Raw genomic sequence first — 23217 nt, 5'->3', positions numbered from 1 at the left:
TAACATGCAAATCAGCACTGGAAATACAGAAATAAGTTTTTTCTTCATAGACCCCTTGATAAGGGATTGTCTGTAAAACAACACATCCTTTAATCTGGAGCAAAATCACCACAGTTTTGGGAAAATACAGGACCGACACTTCACATTTTACTTGATGAAACTTTTGGATTAAGCACTCTGAACTGTGTATTTTATATAATATAAATAGAGAACACAAGCTTCCTAATTAATTAGGGAGAACAGAATAAAAGTATGCAATACAAAAATATTAAAAAGCTATGCCACCATAGGCAACAAATGAAAGGACATGAAAATAAAAGTGAAATTTCCATAGAGAACCTCTGATATGATAAGAGTCAGAGAACTCTGCTCCAAACTAAAGGTTAGATAAAATCAATCTGCTAAAGTGACACTTACTCTTGGTTTTATTAAGCACCACCTTTGCCTTGGTGAAAGTTCAGTAGCAGCATGTGCTTGGTATTCAAGCTCTGCCAGAATAAATGCTGAACACGTAAAGAAAATGAAAGCACAGTAGGAATTTTAATATACTCAAACCATAAATCAAAATGACCTTTTATGCTAGCTAATATCTTTCATGGTCAAATACTTTTAAATACTTGTTTCATTCCCCAACAACATAAACATTTTATCAGGAAAAAAGATTACAGAAGAGGTACGGACTTAATGTTTAACATAAACTTACAGACTATCCACTAATAACAGACTGTTTTCACTGAGTATTTTTTCAGTACTCCTTATGAATAAAGTAAGTCTACATGCTTGCAGAAATGACAGAGAATAAACAAGAACAGAGTTGCTACAATCAACAGTAGAAAGGATGGTCCTAATACGTCCTTCTAACAAGTGTATGAGCCTACTCCTTCCAGCCAAGAAGCCTGGAGACAGAACTAAAGATACACAGACCTAAGTGCATTCATTACCTCACAAGCTACAAAAAGCGAGCCCTCACGCTGCAGCAATTCAAGCTCTGAAACGCTCTAGTCCAATCTTACATTTGGTCTAAGGAAGATCAGTTACTTTGGTATTCACATACAGAACTTATTCCAGAGGATCTCAATGCACCTTACTAGATACTGTCACAGCAGAGGTACCACAGTTACTATGAACAAGCTTTTCAGCCGTAGGGAATACCAGTAACCTCAATCGGAATCAGCCAAACTTGTAGATTTTCAACAACTCTAACAGTCATGCCATATGTGATCGGCAAACCAGTTACTCTTATTCCCTGTTTCTAGACTCTATCTATTTAGTCGTATCACTCAAATACTATGCAAATATAATGATATCCCTTCCAAAAGGGAAGAAATCAGCCTATGTTTAATGCTGTTGTAGAACTACAATTGTTAGCGTAAACAGGAACGTTCCTCGAGGTCTCAGTTACATAGTTCATTACATGCATGCAAAGTCACAGTGACGTGTTCACTAACATTTTGATTTTAAAATGAGGAACTGTTGCATCCAATGCTAAAATCCATACACTGCAATGTTGGCAAGGCAGAGGAAAACAGGTAAAAGCAGTGGTAAGAGAAGAGGGAACAGAGAATTCCCTTTGGAAATAGGAGCTCATGCAGATGACTTTCCCTTTGGTGAATAAACCCTAGCACAAGTGTCCCCTCTAGACTGTTAGAAAATTAGCATTTGTAGAAACCACTAGGATTGTAATAGGTGTGATCTTTGCGAGTTGGTTATTAATCCTCCCAGCGTGAATCGTTTTAGTCACAGAATCACAGAATCGTTTAGGTTGGAAGGGACCTCTGGAGATCATCTCGTCCAACCTCCCTGCTCAAGCAGGGTCACCTAGAGCATGTTGCCCAGGATCACATCCAGACGGGTTTTGAATATCTCCAGCGAAGGAGACTCCACCACCCCTCTGGGCAACCTGTTCCAATGCTCTGTCACCCTCACAGCGAAGAAGTTTTTTCTCAGGTTCAGATGGAACTTCCTGTGGTTCAGTTTCTGCCCATTGCCTCTTGTCCTGTTGCTGGGCACCACGGAGAAGAGGCTGGCCCCATCCTCTTGACACTCCCCCTTCAGATACTTGTACACGTTGATGAGATCCCCTCTCAATCTTCTCTTCTCCAGGCTGAACAGGCCCAGCTCTTGCAGTCTTTCTTCATAGGAGAGATGCTCCAGCCCTCTAATCATCTTGGTAGCCCTCCGCTGGACTCTCTCCAGGAGTGCCATGTCTCTCTTGTACTGGGGAGCCCAGAACTGGACACAGTACTCCAGGGGAGGCCTCACCAGGGCTGAATAGAGGGGCAGGATCACCTCCCTCCACCTGCTGGCAACACTCTGCCTAATGCACCCTAGGATCCCCTTGGCCTTCTTGGCCACAAGGGCACACTGCTGCCTCATGTTTAACTTGTTGTCCACCAGCACTCCCAGGTCCTTCTCGGCAGAGCTACTTTCCAACAGGTCAACCCCCAGCCTGTACTGGTGCATGGGATTATTCCTGCCTAGGTGCAGGACCTTGCACTTGCCTTTGTTGAACTTCATGAGGTTCCTCTCCGCCCACCTCTCCAGCCTGTCCAGGTCCCTCTGAATGGCAGCACAGTCTTCTGGTGTGTCAGCCACTCCCCCCAGTTTAGTATCATCAGCAAACTTGCTGAGGGTGCACTCTGTCCCTTCCTCCAGGTCATTGATGAATATATTGAACAAGACTGGGCCCAGGACTGACCCCTGGGGGACACCACTAGCCACAGGCCTCCAACTTGACTCTGCGCCATTCACCACAACCCTCTGAGCTCGGCCATCCAGCCAGTTCTCAAGCCACCTCACCGTCCACTCATCTAGCCCACACTTCCTGAGCTTACCTAGGAGGATGTGATGGGAGACAGTGTCAAAAGCCTTGCTGAAGTCCAGAAAGACAACATCCACTGCTCTGCCCTCATCTACCCAGCCAGTCATTCTGTCATAGAAGGCTATCAGATTGGTCAAGCATGATTTCCCTTTGGTGAATCCATGCTGACTACTCCTGATCACCTTCTTGTCCTCCAGATGCTTAGTGATGACCTTCAGGAGGAGCTGTTCCATCACCTTTCCCGGGATGGAGGTGAGGCTGACAGGCCTGTAGTTTCCTGGCTCCTCCTTCTTGCCCTTTTTGAAGACTGGCGTGACATTGGCTTTCTTCCAGTCCTCAGGCACCTCTCCTGATCTCCAGGACCTTTCAAAGATGATGGAGAGAGGCCTAGCGATAACATCCGCCAGCTCCCTCAGCACTCGTGGGTGCATCCCATCAGGGCCCATGGATTTGTGGATGTCAAGTTTGGACAAAAGATCTCTAACCCGATCCTCCTCAACCAAGGGAGAGTCTTCCTTTCTCCAGCCTTCCTCTCTTGCCTCCAAGGTCTGGAATTCCTCAGGACTGGCCTTAGCAGTGAAGACAGAAGCAAAGAAGGCATTCAATAACTCTGCCTTCTCTGTATCCTTTGTCACCAGGGCACCCGCCCCTTTCAGCAGCGGGCCCACATTTTCCCTAGTCTTCCTTTTGCTATTGATGTATTTGAAGAAGGCCTTCTTGTTGTCCTTGACATCCCTTGCCAGATTTAATTCCAACTGGGCCTTAGCCTTCCTTGTCGCATCCCTGCACACTCTGACAACGTCCCTGTATTCCTCCCAAGTGGCCTGTCCCCTTTTCCACATTCTGTACACTTCCTTCTTCTGCTGGAGTTTGGCCAGGAGTTCCTTGCTCATCCATGCAGGTCTCCTGCCCGCTTTGCTGAACTTCTTCCTCAGAGGGATGCACTGATCCTGAGCCTGGAGGAAGTGACGCTTGAATATTAACCAGCTCTCTTGGACCCCTCTTCCTTCTAGGGCCCTACCCCAGGAGATTCCCCTAAGTAGGTCCCCGAAGAGGCCAAAGTCAGCTCTCCTGAAGTCCAGCGTTGCAATCCTACTCATTGCCCTGCTCCCTCCTCGCAGGATCCTGAACTCCACCATCTCATGGTCACTGCAGCCAAGGCTGCCCCCAACCTTCACATCTCCAACTAGACCTTCTTTGTTCGTTAGTACAAGGTCTAGCATTGCACCTCTCCTCGTTGGCGTCTCCACCACCTGGGTCAAGAAATTATCATCAATGCTCTGCAGGAACCTCTTTGACTGTTTGTGCCTAGCTGTGCTGTCTTCCCAACAGATGTCAGGGTGGTTGAAGTCTCCCATGAGAACCAGGGCCTGTGATCGTGAGGCTTCTTCCAGCTGTCTGTAGAAGGCCTCATCGTCGACTTCCTCCTGATCAGGTGGCCTGTAGTAAACCCCCACAACAGTGTCACCCATGTTACCCTGCCCTTTAATCCTTACCCATAGGCTCTCAACTTGCTCTTCATCCACCCCGAGGCAGAGCTCCATACATTCTAGTTGCTCCCTCACATAAAGAGCAACTCCACCACCTCGCCTTCCTGGCCTGTCTTTCCTAAAAAGCACATAGCCATCCATGACAGCATCCCAGTCATGTGAACTATCCCACCATGTCTCTGTCACTGCAATGAGATCATGGCCCTGCGACCGCACACAGATCTCTAACTCTTCCTGCTTATTCCCCATGCTGCGTGCATTGGTATACAGGCATTTGAGAGAGCCAGTCAAGCACACAGGCTTCCCAGAAGAGGTGCAAGAGGATCCTCCATAGCCATGTTGCATGCTGTCTCCCCTGGTTGTATGCACCCGCTGGAGGCATCCTGACTTGAGCGGTGTTTTACTGACTCCCCTGCCACTATACCACTCCCCTTCCCCCATCTTGCCTAGTTTAAAGCCCTCCTTACCAGGCTGGCCAATCTGTTGGCAAAGACGCGCGTGCCCCGCTTGGTAAGGTGGATCCCGTCTCTCCCCATCAGCTGTTGATCTTCAAACAGGGTCCCATGGTCATAGAAACCAAAGCCCTGTTGCCAACACCAGCGGCGCAGCCAGCTGTTAACTTGGAAAATTCGTCTACTCCTCCTCCTGTCCTTTCCCCTCACAGGCAAGATTGAGGAGAAAACGACCTGGGCTCCCAGACCCTTCACCACCATTCCCAGAGCTCTGAAGTCCCGTTTGATGGTTTCCAGTTTGCCTTTTGCGTCATTAGCACCCACATGGAAGATCAGCAGAGGGTAGTAGTCCGATGCATGGACAAGTCTTGGCAGTCTTTCCACGACATCTCTTATTCGAGCCCCTGGCAGGCAGCAAACCTCTCTGGACAAGAGATCAGGTCGGCAGATAGGTGCCTCTGTCCCCTGCAGCAGGGAGTCACCCACAACAATCACTCGCCGCTTCTTCCGGGGGTTCCTGCACGGCACAGGGTCTGCCAGGCCAGTTGCCTCCCTTGGAGCCATGCCCAGCTCCTCCTCGGCTTGGAGGGCGCTAAACTTGTTCTTCAAGGGTAAGTCTTGAGGAGGAGCAAGAGCCTTTCTCCTTCTGCGAGAGGTCACCAGCTTCCAGCCCTCTTCAACAGCGTTATGATGCACCTTTACACACGGTGCTGAGCCCTCTGACACCTCCGCTGCAGTCGGGGCAGGGGACTCCCGGAGCTGAACAATCTCCGAGAACACCCTGTCAATCTCCCGCTCATCCTCTCGGATGCTACGCAGCCTACTAACCTCCTCCTGTAACTCCTTTATCTGGTGACGCAATTGGTCAACCACAGCACACCTCACACAGGAGAGCTGTCTGTCAGCCCAGGCCTCGCGGAGAGGCCCCAGGCACTGCCTGCAGCCTGACACCTGCAGAGCTGCATCTGCTGTCTGAGGGTCTGTCTGGGTTGAGGCCTCAGACACAGCCAATGCAGAACCTCCCGCAGCCACTGGGGAACGTGCTCTGCGGCGTGTCATGACCATGCCCCGGGGAAGGACACACCACTGTGCAAAATGGAGAGATGCCTTCTTTGCCTTCTGGCGCCCTTCTGCGCAAACTGCTGCGCAAACTGCTGCGCAAACTGCTGCGTCTGTTCGCTGCCTCTGTTGGCTGCGCTCTGGGAGCTGCGCTCTAGGCCTGGCTCTTATATAGGCCTCTGCCTAGCAGTGACTCACAAGGGTGCTTGACCCACCCAATCAGGAGCCACCTGAAACAAAAGCCCCAACTCCCTCTGACCAGGGCAGCCCAGAGAGCTCGTTAGCAGCAGCCCCACCTAGCTAGAACTTCCCAGGAGAAGTGAAGTCAAGGTCCCCTGCAGGAGTCCTTGCCCAGCTCTCCCTTCCTGCTAGCAGCAAGCACCGTCTAGTTCCTCGGGGGTCCCCAGAAAGTCTCCACAACTTCCAACAAGGCCCACAAAAGGCCCAGGCAGAGCCCAGACACTGCTGCGCAAACTGCTGCGTCTGTTCGCTGCCTCTGTTGGCTGCGCTCTGGGAGCTGCGCTCTAGGCCTGGCTCTTATATAGGCCTCTGCCTAGCAGTGACTCACAAGGGTGCTTGACCCACCCAATCAGGAGCCACCTGAAACAAAAGCCCCAACTCCCTCTGACCAGGGCAGCCCAGAGAGCTCGTTAGCAGCAGCCCCACCTAGCTAGAACTTCCCAGGAGAAGTGAAGTCAAGGTCCCCTGCAGGAGTCCTTGCCCAGCTCTCCCTTCCTGCTAGCAGCAAGCACCGTCTAGTTCCTCGGGGGTCCCCAGAAAGTCTCCACAACTTCCAACAAGGCCCACAAAAGGCCCAGGCAGAGCCCAGACACTGCTGCGCAAACTGCTGCGTCTGTTCGCTGCCTCTGTTGGCTGCGCTCTGGGCCTGGCTCTTATATAGGCCTCTGCCTAGCAGTGACTCACAAGGGTGCTTGACCCACCCAATCAGGAGCCACCTGAAACAAAAGCCCCAACTCCCTCTGACCAGGGCAGCCCAGAGAGCTCGTTAGCAGCAGCCCCACCTAGCTAGAACTTCCCAGGAGAAGTGAAGTCAAGGTCCCCTGCAGGAGTCCTTGCCCAGCTCTCCCTTCCTGCTAGCAGCAAGCACCGTCTAGTTCCTCGGGGGTCCCCAGAAAGTCTCCACAACTTCCAACAAGGCCCACAAAAGGCCCAGGCAGAGCCCAGACACTGCTGCGCAAACTGCTGCGTCTGTTCGCTGCCTCTGTTGGCTGCGCTCTGGGAGCTGCGCTCTAGGCCTGGCTCTTATATAGGCCTCTGCCTAGCAGAGGCCTATTAGTGTCGCTTTAGCTTCTACCACACTATTAAAAGTTTAGCATAACATTTACCCTTTCCTTATACAGTTAAAACTAGGGGTCATAAACAAAATTCAGAAACACTGGTATGAAAATGATGAATCTTGAAGTCTGTTTCCGAGAGGTGTGCGGCTTACTACTGTTGAGATCCATTTTCACCTCTGATTAAAATAACGTTCTCCATGTTTCAGTCCTTAGTCACAGCCAAGACAACTTCTATCCACAATTAAAATCACATGCATTTGTAACAAAGAATTCTCTTCATATTAAGTATTAATATGTTGTCCTTTGACAGTTCTAGGACACAACTGAGCCTGCTCACTATAACTCAAAATAACAATGGTAACAGAGAAGTGAAGCAACCCCCATTCATCTTATCTTTTTATCTATGAATCTCAAGTTCACTTTTTGAATATAAATTTTAAATATAAATATTTAAAGACACTGTTTGTAAAGCAAGACCATCTCTTTTCTGCTTTACAGAGAGCAACGTCTGTATCTCCAACATTTCATGACTGCCGTGCAACAAGGATATACTAAGGCTAGCTACAAACTAATTAGCAGGGTACTAGCAACTAGGGTGGGGCTCAGGACAGATTAAGGTCACTTGGTCGAAGAAACTTCAGCGGTGTTAACAGCATTATGTTTCACATTGGTCTGGGCAGCATTTCACTGAGCCCTGAACAGAAACCAGATTCATCTTTCTTCCAGCAAGTTCACTCAATTTAATATTCTACTTCATTTTATAAGATATTCTCAGTTCTGTCCTCTCCCTTGTGTTATCAACCAGCATCTGCATGGATAATTTGATACTCTGCAGGAATCAGTTTATTATATTAAAAGCTATGTGCCATGCTGACTAGTCACCTGGCTTCCCTTTACACAAAGGTGCATGGCCTTCTTTCCTGGAGAGCCTCTACAAGCTCCCATCAATAGACCTCTTCCGCCCCTCTCCTATTCTAGGAGACTCCCTTACCTCACTGACCTTGTCCCCACACTGACCTTGTCCCCACTTTCTATCGGACATGCAATTGCATGGAAAACCTGCTGTAGTCCTCTGATCGGAGTGAGTATTCACCTTGTCACAGTTTCTGGGTGTAGCAATACTTCTGGATTTGGCATCCTGTGCTGTGGTGACTATCATAAGAATTTGACGAGAAATTAGTAAATACTTTGTGATCAAACCTGTCACTGCTTTGAAGGATACAATTTCTATTTAAAAATCCAAACCTGGTCTCTCTGTGACATTTCATTAAAGCAAACCATTCCAAAACATAATGGAAAGGCTACACTAACAAAAGCGAGTTAATTCAGGCTCTCCATCGTCAAGTCATTCTTTTGTGCCTAGGCTGATGTTACATATCAAGTTTACAACAGCAAAAGGAAATGAGTAAAAGATGCACTAAGCAAATGGACACTTAATATCCTTCTTTTTTCAGTTTAAGTTTATGCATGTACAGCTTTTGTTTACATGGAATTAGAGTTATACAGAAAAATACCATTACTTTTCCTGTATAAATGTTCCCGCGTGAATATTCTCTGATATGCTTCTCAATTACGAGAGAAATCCTGAATTTCTTATTGAAACTTAAGCTTCAGTAAGAATTCTGTCTATGAACACAGCAAAACTCGTGCTGAGAATTGGAGATTTGACACAGTAATAGAAGGCTCACTTGGCAGAACAACTATCTGGATGTTCCAGTTCTCTGCAAATAAGATTCACAAGCCTGGGTGTTATGCTTTAATTATTGTTATACTTGTTTATTACTTTAGCACTATATACTATACTTGTTTATAACACTGCATATTAATTACTAAACAGAAAAGTTAAACAGAAGTAAAACTCTCACACCCCCAACTTCTCAAAAATCATGAGTCAGGCCCCAGTTTATGAGATCAACTGCAAAATCATGAAATGTCAAAGGGTTTTGAAACCTGGAGGCATCTGTCTTCTGTTTTCTAGATAGTTCATTTATCCTCAGACTACCTCTTCAAGCTTTTCTCTGTAGTCAGGAGGACTAAAAACGTGTTTAAAATTAAACAGATCCTCACATAACAATTTGTTGAGTTGAGAAGTTACTTTGGAGAGTATCTTCAATTTTCATTGAAAGCTCCATCAAATTATGAGAGCTGATAATATTGTAGAAGTCATTGGCCCACCATCTTCCAATCTCCCTCTAAATTACAGTTTAAGTGTTACATTTCTGAATAAAGGGATAGCATCATTCAAGTCAAACAACTGCAACTTCAGTCTGATATTATCTCCACCTCAGTATTTGTACGTAAGGAAATGAAAGTAATCGGAAACATTAAAATTAAGCACAGCTTTTTCACTAGCCACCAGCTTCTAGCATAATAATTCTTATTACCAGTTTCACAGCCAGAATTCTGTTGCTGCCATTAGCAAGTTACAATTTCACAATTTACATGCTTCACAATTTTCCAGTTTGCTGGATTTCACATTCCAATTATTACAATCAAAAAGTACTCACCTTCAACTGTTCAATCTGTAATAAAAATATCCCCCCCCCCCTTTTTTTTTTTTTTTTAATACAATGTCTTTTGCAAGGCTGTCGGTTCCAGTTCCAAGCCTCGGTTTCTTTCCAGTTTCAGTGCTGTACATATCATACTCAGCCAGTGTTCTTTGCTAATGAATTTATTCTTCCATGGGACCCAACTTCAAAAAAACTATTCTTAAACCAACTGCAACATTATGAACCATTTTTTTCTCTCCTCCAAGTGTGAAAATGACACGTAGCCAGCACACAACAACTTAAAAACCAAAACTATGAAGAAAGCTATCAATGAACAAACAGCCTAATAGTGGTACATACAACTGGCAATACCCTCCAGGAAAACATTACTTTCACCTCTTAGTATGCCTGCTCTCCGATAGTCTCTGAAGTAGAAACCCTCACTACAAATACTAAAACTCCAGCACACAGCCATAGGGGTAGCTCTTACTAATGAACTTAGTTTTAAGGTCACCCCAGAAGTTAATCACGTGAAGATCATTAAATGTAATAATATATATGCACCTTCATTCTCCCACCCTCAGCAATTCAACCGACATCCACACATTTCATATGCTAGTAAATTACAATTACCAAATAGTGCCAAATAGATGCAGGTTGCCAGATTTTTAAGTTTTCACTGATTTATCAGATGGCAATATGGCCTTCTGTCACCTGCTAATTCCTAGTTCAACTCTACATAGTACAAAAGATTATCAGAAGATTAGGCTGATCAGATACTATACTACAAGCAAGCCAGGATTTTACATCATGGAAAGTGCATAGGTTATTTTTGTTTTGCTTTTTTCATTGGTCAAGCTACACGAAAAGGAGGAGCTTCTACAATCTGCGGCAAACGCGAGCAGCAGCATTTCAAATCCATACAGTCTCTGCAGAGTCCACAGATACATCAATGCTACCCATTAGCCAGTTCATAGCCTTAGGAGGTGCATTTGTTAAAGAGCAGAGGATAAAGGAGAATGTTAGCAAAACTGAGTTGCTGAGACTTTTAAATCACTTTGAGGAAAAAAAGAAAGTTCTTAGCAAAATTTACGTAACTGAACTATTCAAAACCTCAGCTTTAGATTCATTATTAGGAGATAATTTTAGCTTTCTTTTAAGAATAAAACGTTGTTTCTAATGCTCCTAAAAGAAACTGAAAACATTGCCAACTTTCTTACAAACGTCAAAAGTCAGAATCCAAGCAAGGTAATAAGTTTACAAAAGCCTTGCTTTCAGACAAACCTTTCTTTTTTTTTTTTTTTTTTTTTTGAAATAGTTTAGGTTGGCAATATGAACTGACATCCCTCAGTATTTATCCACAGAACAAGCAGAATAAATGAGGCTGCAAGATATGTCTCTGCTCCAGAACAAAATATTTGAAATATATATGCCTTGCAGAAGGTACGTAACTACTTTTCAGGATGAAGGAAGCTCTTCTATCCCAGGCAACAGCTCCTTCTATGAAGCTCTGTTCCCTGGTATGAAAAGGGAAAGGGAAGGTTGGTAGGTCTCCATTTTTCTCCTCTGAATCCTCCTACCAACCTTATCCCCATCCCTTTCCTTCCTTTAAGGAGTACTTGATACACTTTAAGGACAACTCCATTTCTCTAAGAGGAAGAAACTTTTGTCTCTGATTGACTTTCAGATCCTTTAGTTTATTGCAAAGAAGCCTATATTAATCAAATGGTTGCAGGAGAATAGGTCTCACTGACATCTACCAGTAGCAAGAAAAATCTAACATCTGCCCCTATCCCAGCTTAAAGTAGGAAGGAGTTAACAGACAGATGAAAGTTGAATGACTACGCAAACCCCTACGTGTGCACCATTTACCTCACATAAAAGAGCACTGCTATCGCTGTGTGCCTTCATCTCAAATTAATATCCTTTTCACCATCCTTAGATCACAAAACAGTCTCTTTGCAAGTCTCCTTCATGTTCAGACGTTCCCCTTCCTTCCTCAACCAGCTCAGCTCCCATTTTAGTAACGGAGATCAATGACTACAAAAACCCAGCTGTGTCCCAATGGGCAAAAGCCACACCAAGTGTTTTGGCCCTACGTACAGAATACCCATGCTCTAGTCCTGCCCCCCTCATCACCACAAGACAGAGCTGGGACATGATGTTCATTTCAAGCCCTGAGCCAAGGCTGAAGTTTCAGCCTGGCCAGGGCAGGAGACAGCACTCTCTCTCAGGATTTGTTACCGCATCGCTGTGGTCCCATTGCCCATCTTGCTACACAGTTGTTATGGCTCCCTCATTGGTCCAGTCACTGTGTAGTTGGAAAAAGTACAATTTCCCCAGTCTTTTGTAAAAATACACTGGTGTGTAATTTTTAAGGATGACTACTGGCAGGGAGTCATTAGTATTTTTTAGCAAGTGCTAAAGCATTGCTTATCTTCCTTATAAAAAGATGTTCAAAATTTCATAATTCTGAAACCAGAAGAAAACAAACCAAAATGTTAGCCCATTTATAACTGACTAACAGCCTTGTAGCATCTGTATTTGCCACTCGTATCTTATACCAAAAAAGCCCAAAGGATGTACTAACTGGACCACAACAGATGACATTCAACTAAATTACACGTTGCAGCTATGCAAAAATCACAAGTTTAAAAAAAAGTATGTGTCTAAATATGAAGACACACCTATGCCCTTCTACTAAAACAATAAACATCTATATTTTATTCATGTACTGCAAATCAATGTGTAAAGATGTGTATGGCTTTATTAATTAGAAATATTATTTTCTATTTTCCCATATCATAAAAACATTAACCTTATAAAATTGTGCTAGTCTAGTAACAGTCCTTATAAGCCTAAGAATGATAGTTTAAGAAATTACTTCTTAGTTTAAAAGTTGACCTAAAGTTTCATAAAGTGAGAAGGATAAAAATCCTGTAAGCTGGTCATGCAGATCACCTCTGTAAGGAGAGTTTTTGCTTAGTTGAGCATGAACTCCGAGTACTCTTAAATTTAACTTGTATCTATACTTCCTCTGGTTTAGGCATTTTAAAATGCCCCACAGTAACGTGACAATTGTTTTCTCTCACAGTCCGCATTTACTGCTGCACTCTTTTCCAAAATTGCCAGATAATAGTCCAAAGTCTTTTCAAACCGTGGTGGTTTCCAAGTAAAATATTAATATCGCCTACACCACAACACACTTTTTAGCACTCGATGAGCAAAGTTCGACATGTTTAGCAAAGCTAAAACACAGCTAAAGACTTCTTCTATCAGCCTATTGATATATCTACTCTTTTACCAGGACAAAACATATCTCTGGAGGAGAATTTGCAAGATAAAATGTTAAGAGAAATAAATTTTATAACTAAGTAAGCAAACATTTTGATTTTTTAAATCAGCTACAGGTCTGCACTGAAGGGCTCATCGTCCTCCCAGTGATCTTCACAAATATTGAATAAGCCTCTCATGTTGTTCTTTCAGGCTTTACACAGACAGTGGCAAATCATGGAAGAGAACTCATGTTTCCAACTCCCCAAAAATTAATGGTCTGAGTATTAAACAGTAATCTGTATTTAAATCCCTACTTTTACATTTCTAAACATGGCACAAATATTTATTGTGTTACTAATGTCAACTAGCAAGCTAACAGTATGCTTACCTTCTAGGTTTCCATTTCAAAACTGAGCAAGCCTTCCCACTATTACTGATCTATCTTCCTCTGATTGAGGAGTCCAGCAGAAAACAGAATACAACTCTAAAATGACATCCCAATGAAGCACTGTCTAGATAGCACAAAGAGGCACCCAATTAATCATGCAACATATGCTTATTTCATTGAGAAACACTGATGTGGATTAATCATATTGAGATTAAATGCCTTGATATTAATTAACTTAATTAGTAAAAAGAAGAAAGGTTGCTTAGAGAATAAACTATATGGCACAAAGGTTTGTTCTATTGATAAGCCACCACGATAATTATTTGGGAAGGGAAGATACATAGAACTTTTGTGATGTAACAGATGCAAATTCTTAGTTAGCAAAAACCAAAAACTTTAAGATAGATTTTAAAGTTTATTATCAGTAACTAATTATTCAAATCGTTTGTTTATTTTCTGGTGGATTTGCCATCATCTCAGATCTTGACTTCAAAACTAGCTAACTTTCTAAACATACCTTATGGCTTAACCAGGCATTCTAGGCTTACTGTTGCACCCATTGGTGAAATCCTGTAATCCGAGTTACGCAGGAGACCAAACTAGGTCATGAAAATGATTGTTGTCTCAAAATCTATTTTTTTTAAATTATTTTGTGTTTGCTCCTGAGTTTCCTCAACTGTAAATTTGCTTCCTACAATACTGTGCCTTCGCTGCAACATAAGGGACCAGTATTATCAGGAAGAAGAATCAAAAAAGTATCTTGGGGTTTGGAAGAAAGGCTCCTGCAAAGCAGTTTATCCTCAACTGGGATCAGATATATCACCCTTCAGATTAGTTTTAACATCCTTAATATCTGGACATACTTTTTAGCTATATGACTGATACGTTTCAGTAGGCTTTACATTATATAATAAAGGAGCCACCAGAAGTATTCCCCTACTAGGGGTTCATAACAATTACCGTAATATGCCACTTGCAGGAAATAGCAGGCCCTTGTTCTTTCACGTAAGTGGCATTGTAAGAATGCAAAACAGCCTGGACTTTAATGCAGCATAGTAATATATTCCTAATTTTAATGCTAACGCTCGGTCTTGTTTTATGGTAACTACAATAATCATCCAGCCTGAAATTTAAGAACAAATTTAAGAGTAAAATATGTATACTATTACCAAACTGTAAGAGGTAAATGAAATATTTACCAGGCTTAATTTTATTAGAATCGTGTCCTGCCTCCCCACTACCCCAGAAAGCCTAAGTAATTCCTATCTGCACAAAAGGAAATTTCTACTTTGCGATGGCACACCCACATATACGTGCTATTTCAGTTAACGCTGATGAAGTCTTATTTTACTTTATCCGTACCATTGTAGAGCCTCCAACACTGTAGCTTAAAGAAGGCTGATATTTCCCATGAACGTGCAATGATACATATCCACAGACACATAGCAATAGCAGAACAATGAAATCCATTTGAAAGATTGGAGACATATGAGTATCATCGATTAACAAAGAAGGGGAACAATATGTCAGTTTTTTGATTAAAGGCTTATTGGACAAATTATTCTATGAAGTAGTTTTCAATGGATACAATTATAAGCAAATGATAAATCTCTGATATCAGTGGAATTACTCATAAGGCTTAAGTTTATTCACATGCTATAACATTTGGGGATATACTAGTTTGAGATGTGAAAAAACATTTCAGCCCATACAATTAAGTGGTTGATATAGATGATAAATGAAGCAAAATACATTTTTATATTTAGTTATGATTTTTTTTAAACCAAATACATCATTCTACCTAAGGGAAAAAGAGATCTAACATCAGACCCAAGTCCTTATGGCAGCTACACTGGCAAAATCCACAGCAGTTTAAATTAAATACATTTTAGTTCTATACATCAGGTAGGAAGCACTAGAAACACAGCAGAAGCAAAAGTCAGCCCAATGGAAAAAAAAACCAAAAACGTATATTACTTTCTCTTGACCTACTTTCAGGCTATGAAAGCACAGACTTTGTCTCCTTTGTCCTTGGGGTAAACTAGTGCAGAAAAAAAAGTTAGGATATGTAGAAACAAAATGAAAGAAAGGCAAAGGTGGAACTAAAACAGGAGCTTGATGAATCAGCAAGACAAAAACAATCTAAGATATAAAAATTTTGGAAAACAAAAACCTACAGTGAACAGAAAGGAATGAAGAAGTTAGCAGAATAACACCAGCCTGGACGTCAGGGGAAAAAGATGTCAGTCAATCAAATGGTAACTACAAAGAAAGAATTACTGCCCAGAAAAGGCTCTTCCTCAAAATGCCTTACTAGTCTTTGTGAGTGTAATCTGAAGTGGTAAATTAACTACACACTAGATTTTAAAAATGGCACCAGGGATAGAATTGGGGGATAAAGCATGATACCAAATACACTTTACATATCTATTGCTTCAGAAAACAGCTATGCTAACTGCAGAAGAACAAATGTATAATCACTATGTCGAAAACATGATTCCTCTGAGGTAAGCATAACTTCTTTATTGGTGTCATTTAAGCAAGAAGAAAACTCATTACTGTACTTTTGGTTGACCTGAAAGGGCCCTTTAACTCCCTTCACCACTATGGACAGCTACTAGAAATTCATGACTTCTGGAAAACAATCTAGTATTATTATTAGCAACCCAAGAGAACACAAGACATTAGCCTTCTCTCTATTTGAACTCTATGTATAAGTAATAGCTAGATCCTGAAGCTCAGATTGAGACAAATCCTTTAAATTAGCATTCAAGTAAATATAATCTAGCTGATAACATATAGCCGAATAATTCAGCTTTACTATATGTCAATTTTTTAAAATCAGTCCAGGCAGAAATCTACCAATGATTATTAGTAAGATGAAAAGGTTACTACACTAAGTGAATTAAACAGGGTGATACCGGATCCAGCATTATTATTTTCTTTTTCGCTAGTGCCTATTACATCTGCAAGAAAACCCTGAATGTGGGTTGATAATCCCTTCTGCACAAGTACACAATCTACTTTATACATAATTTATTCCTGAGGCTCAGCAATACCAGTTTCACTGATGAGCTATTGTGACATACCACCTTTACTCTCTTCAGAAATGCGTACGTAACAGCAGCAACCGACCCCCCCCCCCCCAGAAATTCATCAAGTAATTTACATGTAGAAGTACCAAAACAAATAAGACAAATAATAACGTCATGACTGGCATCTAGTATTTACTGAATGGGACCAGTTCAGTCAAAGCTGGAATCATGTAATTCTACCACAAACATAATATACTGGAGAACAGAGAAGCCACCCTTCTTACTTCATTTTGCAGTCCTCGTTTAAACATGTGTAGCAACAGTGATGCTTAAAAATCCCTTAATAAAGTGGCGTGGCATGACATGACTGTATGGCAGAGCTGTTTATATCAGTAACTTAAGAACTCCTGATTCATACTTAACTTGATCTGGCTAATGCTAGCTGTTGTTTTTATTGTTAATATCCCTTTGCATACCATAACATGACCATTGGTCAACTGTTTGCTCAGTGAATGTCTAGGTTGAAACGAAATAGCGATACAGAGATATGACATCCTACAGGAAAAAAATCTTCAAAACTGATTTTTAGATTCGAAAGTCATGGCACTTGCTTAGCTAGGTATCTTCCCAGCACTAATTTGCAATTTATTGCTTCCTTATCATCAGGCACAGTACACAGCCTGCTACAGTAATAATCCTGTTTGCTTGGATCAGATTCCTTTTACTCGTTGGTATTCCTGGTCTACATTTATTTAATCCACTTATTTAGACGTAGTTACTTTTGGATTTTTAATTATTATCAACAATTATCGAGGGTGTGAAGCTTTTCACATGTCCCGGTGAACTCTACGAAAATATTTTCTTTAATTAGCTAGCGCTAGGGAGGCCACTAACGTCACAGACTTAGACTTTATATGAGCATTAAAGGATAAGGATATGGGTACAACCTTTTTAGTTTAGACATTTTCCTATCATGTGCTGCAAAGGTGATATCCATCCCATTGATACAAATCCCTTGGAGTAGTAGAAGTCTTAAATACTGGGAAAACACACACAAAAAAAACCATACCCTACTGGGAAAATAATGCTACAACATGCATACATTGGCTTAATTTATTTGGCTTCTAACAAAGGCAATAGAAGGACAAAAACCTGTGACTACCCTTTCTCCTTCCATTTCATCGGTTTCTACAGTGAGCCACGGAAAGAAAATTAGAGAACTCTCGCATTTAGCAATAGCCTGGACATCTTTTATCAATATTACCAAGCCTAAACTCTATTCTAGTCTTGAGCAGTGTGAAACATAGAATCAGATAGAAAATTATTTCTCCTCTCATGAAAGCTTTATAGGAAAACAACAAATTTTTACTATGAAAATAGCTAGCACAGTTATTCGGATTTTAAGAATTTGTTCTTAATAAAAAGAAGAACCTTTGTAATTAAAACAGCTAGAACTTTCAAACAAATTTAGTTTAAATGACATTTTAAATTAAAACACTGCACAGTTTTCTCCTGCCATGACTAGCACAGAGTTTTGCGTGAGCCTATGAAACCACGCAAACATTTTTCCCAAGGAGTCATTATTGTCAATCACATTCCCTAGTTATGGAATACTTTTTTTAATCAGCATTTAAAATTTTGAAAGTTTTGCCTTAAGGAAGTAGATTCCAAGCATCTTAGTTTTATTCCAGAATTATCAACTCAGGAAAGTCTTGACTTTGTAACACTAGTCCCGGTAATAAATAAATTCCTATGAGTTTACTCCAAAGCTGCTAACCTGAAGAGTAATATTCTTCTACTAGAAAGCAAAAACCATAAATAACAGAGATATATATACAGGCAACTACTTTTTATCAGTAGCGTCTGTGCATAAGCAAAAAACAGTGGCTGCTACTATACAAATAATAATGCCAGGTTCCCAAAGAACATATAATCTAACACACTATCTCTCTGAATTACTCAAATGTTTAATTTTACTTCATGAATAGTCTTAAGTACGTAAGCAGGATTATTCATATTAAAAATATGTGGATAAGTGTTTGCAAGACTAGGACCTATGTGGATAACATAGAGTGAAAGGGGGTGTTAAAAAACAGTTTTATATATTTTCTTTCTTTCCTCACTTTTGTCCCCTCTTTCACCTGTCAGTTTTTGCCTAGTGGTTGAATTTATATATTCCTGCTTTCAGGATGCCAGCTGGTGAATGGCCCTTACTGACATTTACTATTTCAACTTTTCACTATTCTTTTTTTTTTTTTTTTTTTTTTTTTAAAATCATCAAACCAATATTCCGGACTGAATATTATTTTGACTTGTGCCTCTTCCCTCTAGCCAAGTTGACTAGGCGACACAGGCATAGACAAAAACATAGCCTTCCGGAATATACGTTTTTATGGTGTACAGGAACAATTCAACACGTTCAAAGGTCAGTCAACTACTCTGACAAGCACTTTCATGACTATATATGGAAATAAGTTTTCAAGTAATCATACAGACCATTGGGTATTATTACAGCAACCATGCAAGTGAAAAACCATAAGCACACCTTGATATTACATAAAACCACTTAGTACAGTTCAGAGGAGCTCACTGCACCATCTTGGCTGAACTTCCTCTGACCACCGTATCAGCCTGTACAATGTTTGTATTTCACGGTTCATGAAGACATCAAGAAATACACAGGTGCCTTTAGGTCATCGTAAATCACTTGTGTCTACTGACAAGGGACAGCTGAGATTTAACTGCAGTCTTATTAACAGGCACCATCTCTCACACATCCACGCAGTGGATGAGCCCCAAGAAGAACAGTACGTTCACCTCTATCTTTGAATTAAATTGCAACAGAATGAATAAAAGCAGAATCAACATGCCTTTGTGTGTAGGACCTGCTGGCCCAAAGCAAAGTCACTCTGTGTTACTCAGTGTGAGTATGAAACTTAAGTGAGTGCCCTGGGAAGGTACGTGGAAAAAAAAAAAAACAACCAATGCCAAAGAAGATGCAGGCCTAGGTGTGGGAGAATCATGCAAGAAGTGAGAGGACTGTTCAAGTTGGCGGGGGGGGGGGAGGGAGGGGAAGAAATTTTTAGCAGATATCTTGACACTACTGTACACACTGCATTTGATACCTAGCTCTAACTCCCTGCATGAATTTTCCTGAGTTTTGTAAGCTGGGAGTTCTGCACACCTATTTCACCAATATGGATCTGCACTGGAAAAGAAGATACAAAACAGTCTCAAGGCACACTAATTTCTTTAGTCATGAGGCACGCTCTCCAGATGGATGATAATACATCTCCCCCTCCTACTGAGGACACAGAGACATATAAAGTATAAAATAATGAGATGAGGGAGAAACAAGACGGAGGTGAATTGAAATTTTACTGAGCTTCTTATTGTGTGTTCAAGAAAAGCAAGGGGCAAAGCTAGGTGTTTTTGGTTTTGTGAGTGCCCATAAAAATATTTTAAGGTGAGCATCGAGAAGACATCGTTTATCTTCACAGCACAAACACTGTGAACCTGGGACAATGCAGTTGTCATTAGGGGCACTAGAGAGTCCTGTTAAGACCAAGGTAACAGGAAGAACATGATGATATGGTCAGAAGGCAGCACATGAGGCTTTGTCACTGGGAGAGAACAGAGGCTCCTGGCCTCACTACCACTGAGGGGTAGGGAGCAGGAGACACCTCTTTAGTGAATTGCTGGGAGTATTTACTACAAAAAAGCCTGAATTACACGTTTGAAGTAACTGCAACATAAATTTCTATAGAATTCTACCTATGCCAAATGAAAGTGTTTCTGCAATAGCTATATTAGCATGAGCTCACTGTTGAATTGGGAGACTTCCAGGCAAAAGTACTTATTTGTTGTTGTCAAGCACTTTGTCTGCCCCATTTATTCTTTATAAACAAAAAAACATCTCTCTATGCTTCAATAAATTTATTGTATTTCTTAGGATTAAAAGCTGAAGAATATGTATGTATTCTACTCCAAATCTTCTTAGGAAAGATAGCTAAATATCTGTTGGGATCCCAAGTTTATCAGGGATGACACCGAGACTTCCATTCTACTTCAAATTAGCAAGTAGTGCAATTTACACTTTCTATGCAGTGATTGCTGTCTCAGAATTGGCAGTTTACACTCAGATTGTTGTTCTAACAAGAAGTATATATTTTTATTTAAATTGTGTAGAAACTTCTCTGTTCAAAATAAAATTGACAACAAAACCCAGACGTACCTTGTCTTCCTGTATCATTGAAATTCTACTTAAGAAAACGTGTAAACCGTTTTCGCTCCTGGGAATGAATCTCAAAAGGCCAATATTTTACAGTCAGCTGGTAGAGAAAATTGCAAGAAGCGTTGAAAAATTTAAGATGAAACTCAATTATTTTTTGCAACGTTTCTTGAAACATTCTCATTCCTTCCTATGTTAGCAACCAGGGTACTCTTTGATCTTTGAAAGATCAGCAAAACTTTGTATGAAACCGTATACAGGTATTTTGTAGGATGAAAATAACCAGGTGTAGCTGAAAAAGTTAATTAGCAATAGGTTCCCTAAAAGCATGCACCTGCAATGAATCAGTAACAGCAACACACAGATGCATCCACTTCATTTCCTGGGCTGTTTTACATGCAAAAGATATAGGCACAGTGCAGTGGAAACAGGCAACAGAATTACAAGCCTCTGAGAGGATTTTATTTCAGCCCAGAAACAATGCTAAGCAGTTCAGAAACAAATGCAGAAAGTATTATGCTTCTGAATCAGAAAAGCAAAGCTCAGACTTCAATTTGCCCTTAAGTACTCTTCCTGCTACTAGTATCTACACACAAGAACGCTTTTTGTATCCTCTCACGTTCCGAGGTCTCACAGACTTGCTGCGTGGGCAGGGCTCCCACGTATGGGCCATACAGTGACAATCACCATTACATCCCAGGACTGCTACTAAAGCACGCATTTAATTTTTCCTGTAGCGTAAGAAAGCAGGCTACTTTAAGTACATTGCACAACGCTTTTAGGGTTTTTCTTTAAAGCATTTATGCGTTCAAATACCTTTGTCCCCTCAAAAGAACACGAACGGAAAGTAACGCACACTGACAAATAAAAAATAACCACTATATTTTAAATATCCTTCCTGCTGCTAGCTACGCGGAGCGGCACAGAGCCGGCGGGCGCCAAGACCCCGCACGGCCAGGCTGCGCCCTCCCTCCCGCCTCGTCCCGTCCCGTCCCACCCCCCAGGCCCGGCGCCGGGCCCCAAACCCCGGGCCAGGCACCGGTACCGGCACCGGCAGCCGCTCCCTACCTGCTGCTCCTGCTGCCGCGTCCCCGCCGCCACCTGCCGCCGCCGGGGCGGGGCGGGGCGGCAGCGCCCAGGGCCAACGCCGGGGCGGGCTGCGGCGGCGCCGTTTCCCGTGACCCGATAAAACAGTCTCGCCGTTGGCGGAATTAGCAGCCGCGGGTGCGGGCGGGCGGGGCAGGCGGCCGTTGGCGGCGGGGCCTCCGCCCGAGGGGCACCGAGGTTCCCTCCTCAGCGCCCCTGTGACAGGCTCCACTCATGGCTGGCGGTATTCCTCCCCCCCCCCCCCCCGCTGTACGCTTGCCCCCTTTCTGTTTTTACCACTTTGAGCGCTGCGACGGCGAGGAGCGCCCTGCTGCCCTCCCCTGAGAGGCCGCTAAAAACCTGACCTGACCCCCTTCCCCCCCCCACCCCCCCCCGCGGGGCTTTCTGCTGGTGACGAAGCGGTTAAAATTTCAGCCGCGCGAGGGAGGAGGGGCAGCGGGCAGAGAACCGGCCCGCACGAGAACGGCGGTGTTCTGAGCCCTACCGGCCGCCGTCCGCCGGGTGCCGCCGCCGCGCCGCGCCGCGCGTTTCAAAGCGGGAGCCATGGCCGAGCAGGGCCTGGAGATGGCCTCCATGATCCCGGCCCTGCGGGAGCTGGCCAGGTAGGGCGCGCCCGGCCCCGCAGCCGCGTCCGCCGGCCCCTCCTAGGCGGGAGGGCTTGGGGGGAGCGGGTGGCTGTGGGGAAGTGGAGAAAGTAGGTTCTTTCCCCACCGCCGAGGGAGGCCTCGCGGGGCCGGGCCTGCCCCGACCCGACCCCTCAGCCCGGGGTGCAGCCGGGCGGGTGGGCCCCGTTGGGCTGCCCGGGCGTAGCGCCCGGCCTCCTGGGGAGGGCTGTTCTGTTGTGCTTCCAGCGGGGTTTCGCTGAGAATTGAAAGACCTTAAAGCATCTGTTAGTCCTCTCTAGCGTGCTTTGCGCTACTCGATTAGACGCCTTACTAGTTTAAAGCTCCTCTAGTCAGAACTGCATCTGGAAGTTGTAAATTGTAATCGTCATTCGCTGCTGCTCAGTTAGAAGAGTTGAAAGTGAGATGTTAAACGTCCGTGTTTGAGGCATGCACTCCAGAAGGTCCCTCGGGATGATGGCATGACTGGAACAGCCTTCTTTGTTCCATTTGTTCCTTCATTTTTTTTTAAGCTATGGAAAACTCCTTTCTGCAGTACCTGAATGTCTTACATTCCCTTTAGTGCAGTAGTTGAGTGCTTTATAACAACCACATAAAGCAAAAGAGTAGCATGAGCACCGGTTGTGCAGATGCCAAAACGGACTCCATCTTTATGTCAGGGAGGGGGGAGATTGTGGCAGAGTTGGAACTTGGATCCCTTGCTTCTTGAGGTAATGCCCTGATCAAAGGTGTTCTTGACCTTTTGTGGCTGGTTGGTTAAACATGTGTACAGAGAACATCTTGGTTTGTTGTCGTTCAGGTTACAGGAAAGATAGCCTACTTAAATAGGTGGATGTCTGAGTTTTCTGTAAGCCTGCTGCAATCCAGTCTGCAGCCTTCACTGAAGCAATCCAAACTGTGCTTTGCAAGTGTCCCTATCCTAGCTGCGATCTTCATTGCATCAGGGGA

The 23217-nt window shown here is 43.1% G+C and overlaps 2 protein-coding genes across 4 annotated transcripts in view; one reads left to right on the top strand and one right to left on the bottom strand.

Annotated features, from left to right (window-relative positions):
* Nucleotides 1–21971, bottom strand: part of PLS1 (plastin 1) — a 55122-nt gene extending 33151 nt beyond the window's left edge. The window contains exon 1 of one of the 3 annotated variants that reach the window (XM_068953996.1): nucleotides 21923–21971. The gene's annotated coding sequence lies outside the window, so the exon portion shown is untranslated. Of the gene's footprint in view, nucleotides 1–20542; nucleotides 20668–21607 lie in introns of those variants that run through there. The other 2 variants (XM_068953995.1, XM_009688973.2) reach the window with 2 other exon arrangements.
* Nucleotides 21972–22076: 105 nt separating this feature from the next.
* ATR (ATR serine/threonine kinase) overlaps nucleotides 22077–23217 on the top strand; it is a 45061-nt gene continuing 43920 nt past the window's right edge. Inside the window, exon 1 of the mRNA XM_068953994.1 lies at nucleotides 22077–22248. Coding sequence (XP_068810095.1) covers nucleotides 22190–22248 — 59 coding nt within the window. The 5' untranslated portion in view covers nucleotides 22077–22189. The remainder of the gene's footprint in view (nucleotides 22249–23217) is intronic.

The sequence above is a fragment of the Struthio camelus genome, chromosome 9 (genome assembly GCF_040807025.1).
Source record: "Struthio camelus isolate bStrCam1 chromosome 9, bStrCam1.hap1, whole genome shotgun sequence".
NCBI lineage: Eukaryota > Metazoa > Chordata > Aves > Struthioniformes > Struthionidae > Struthio > Struthio camelus.
This window is presented reverse-complemented; position numbering and strand designations above follow the sequence as displayed.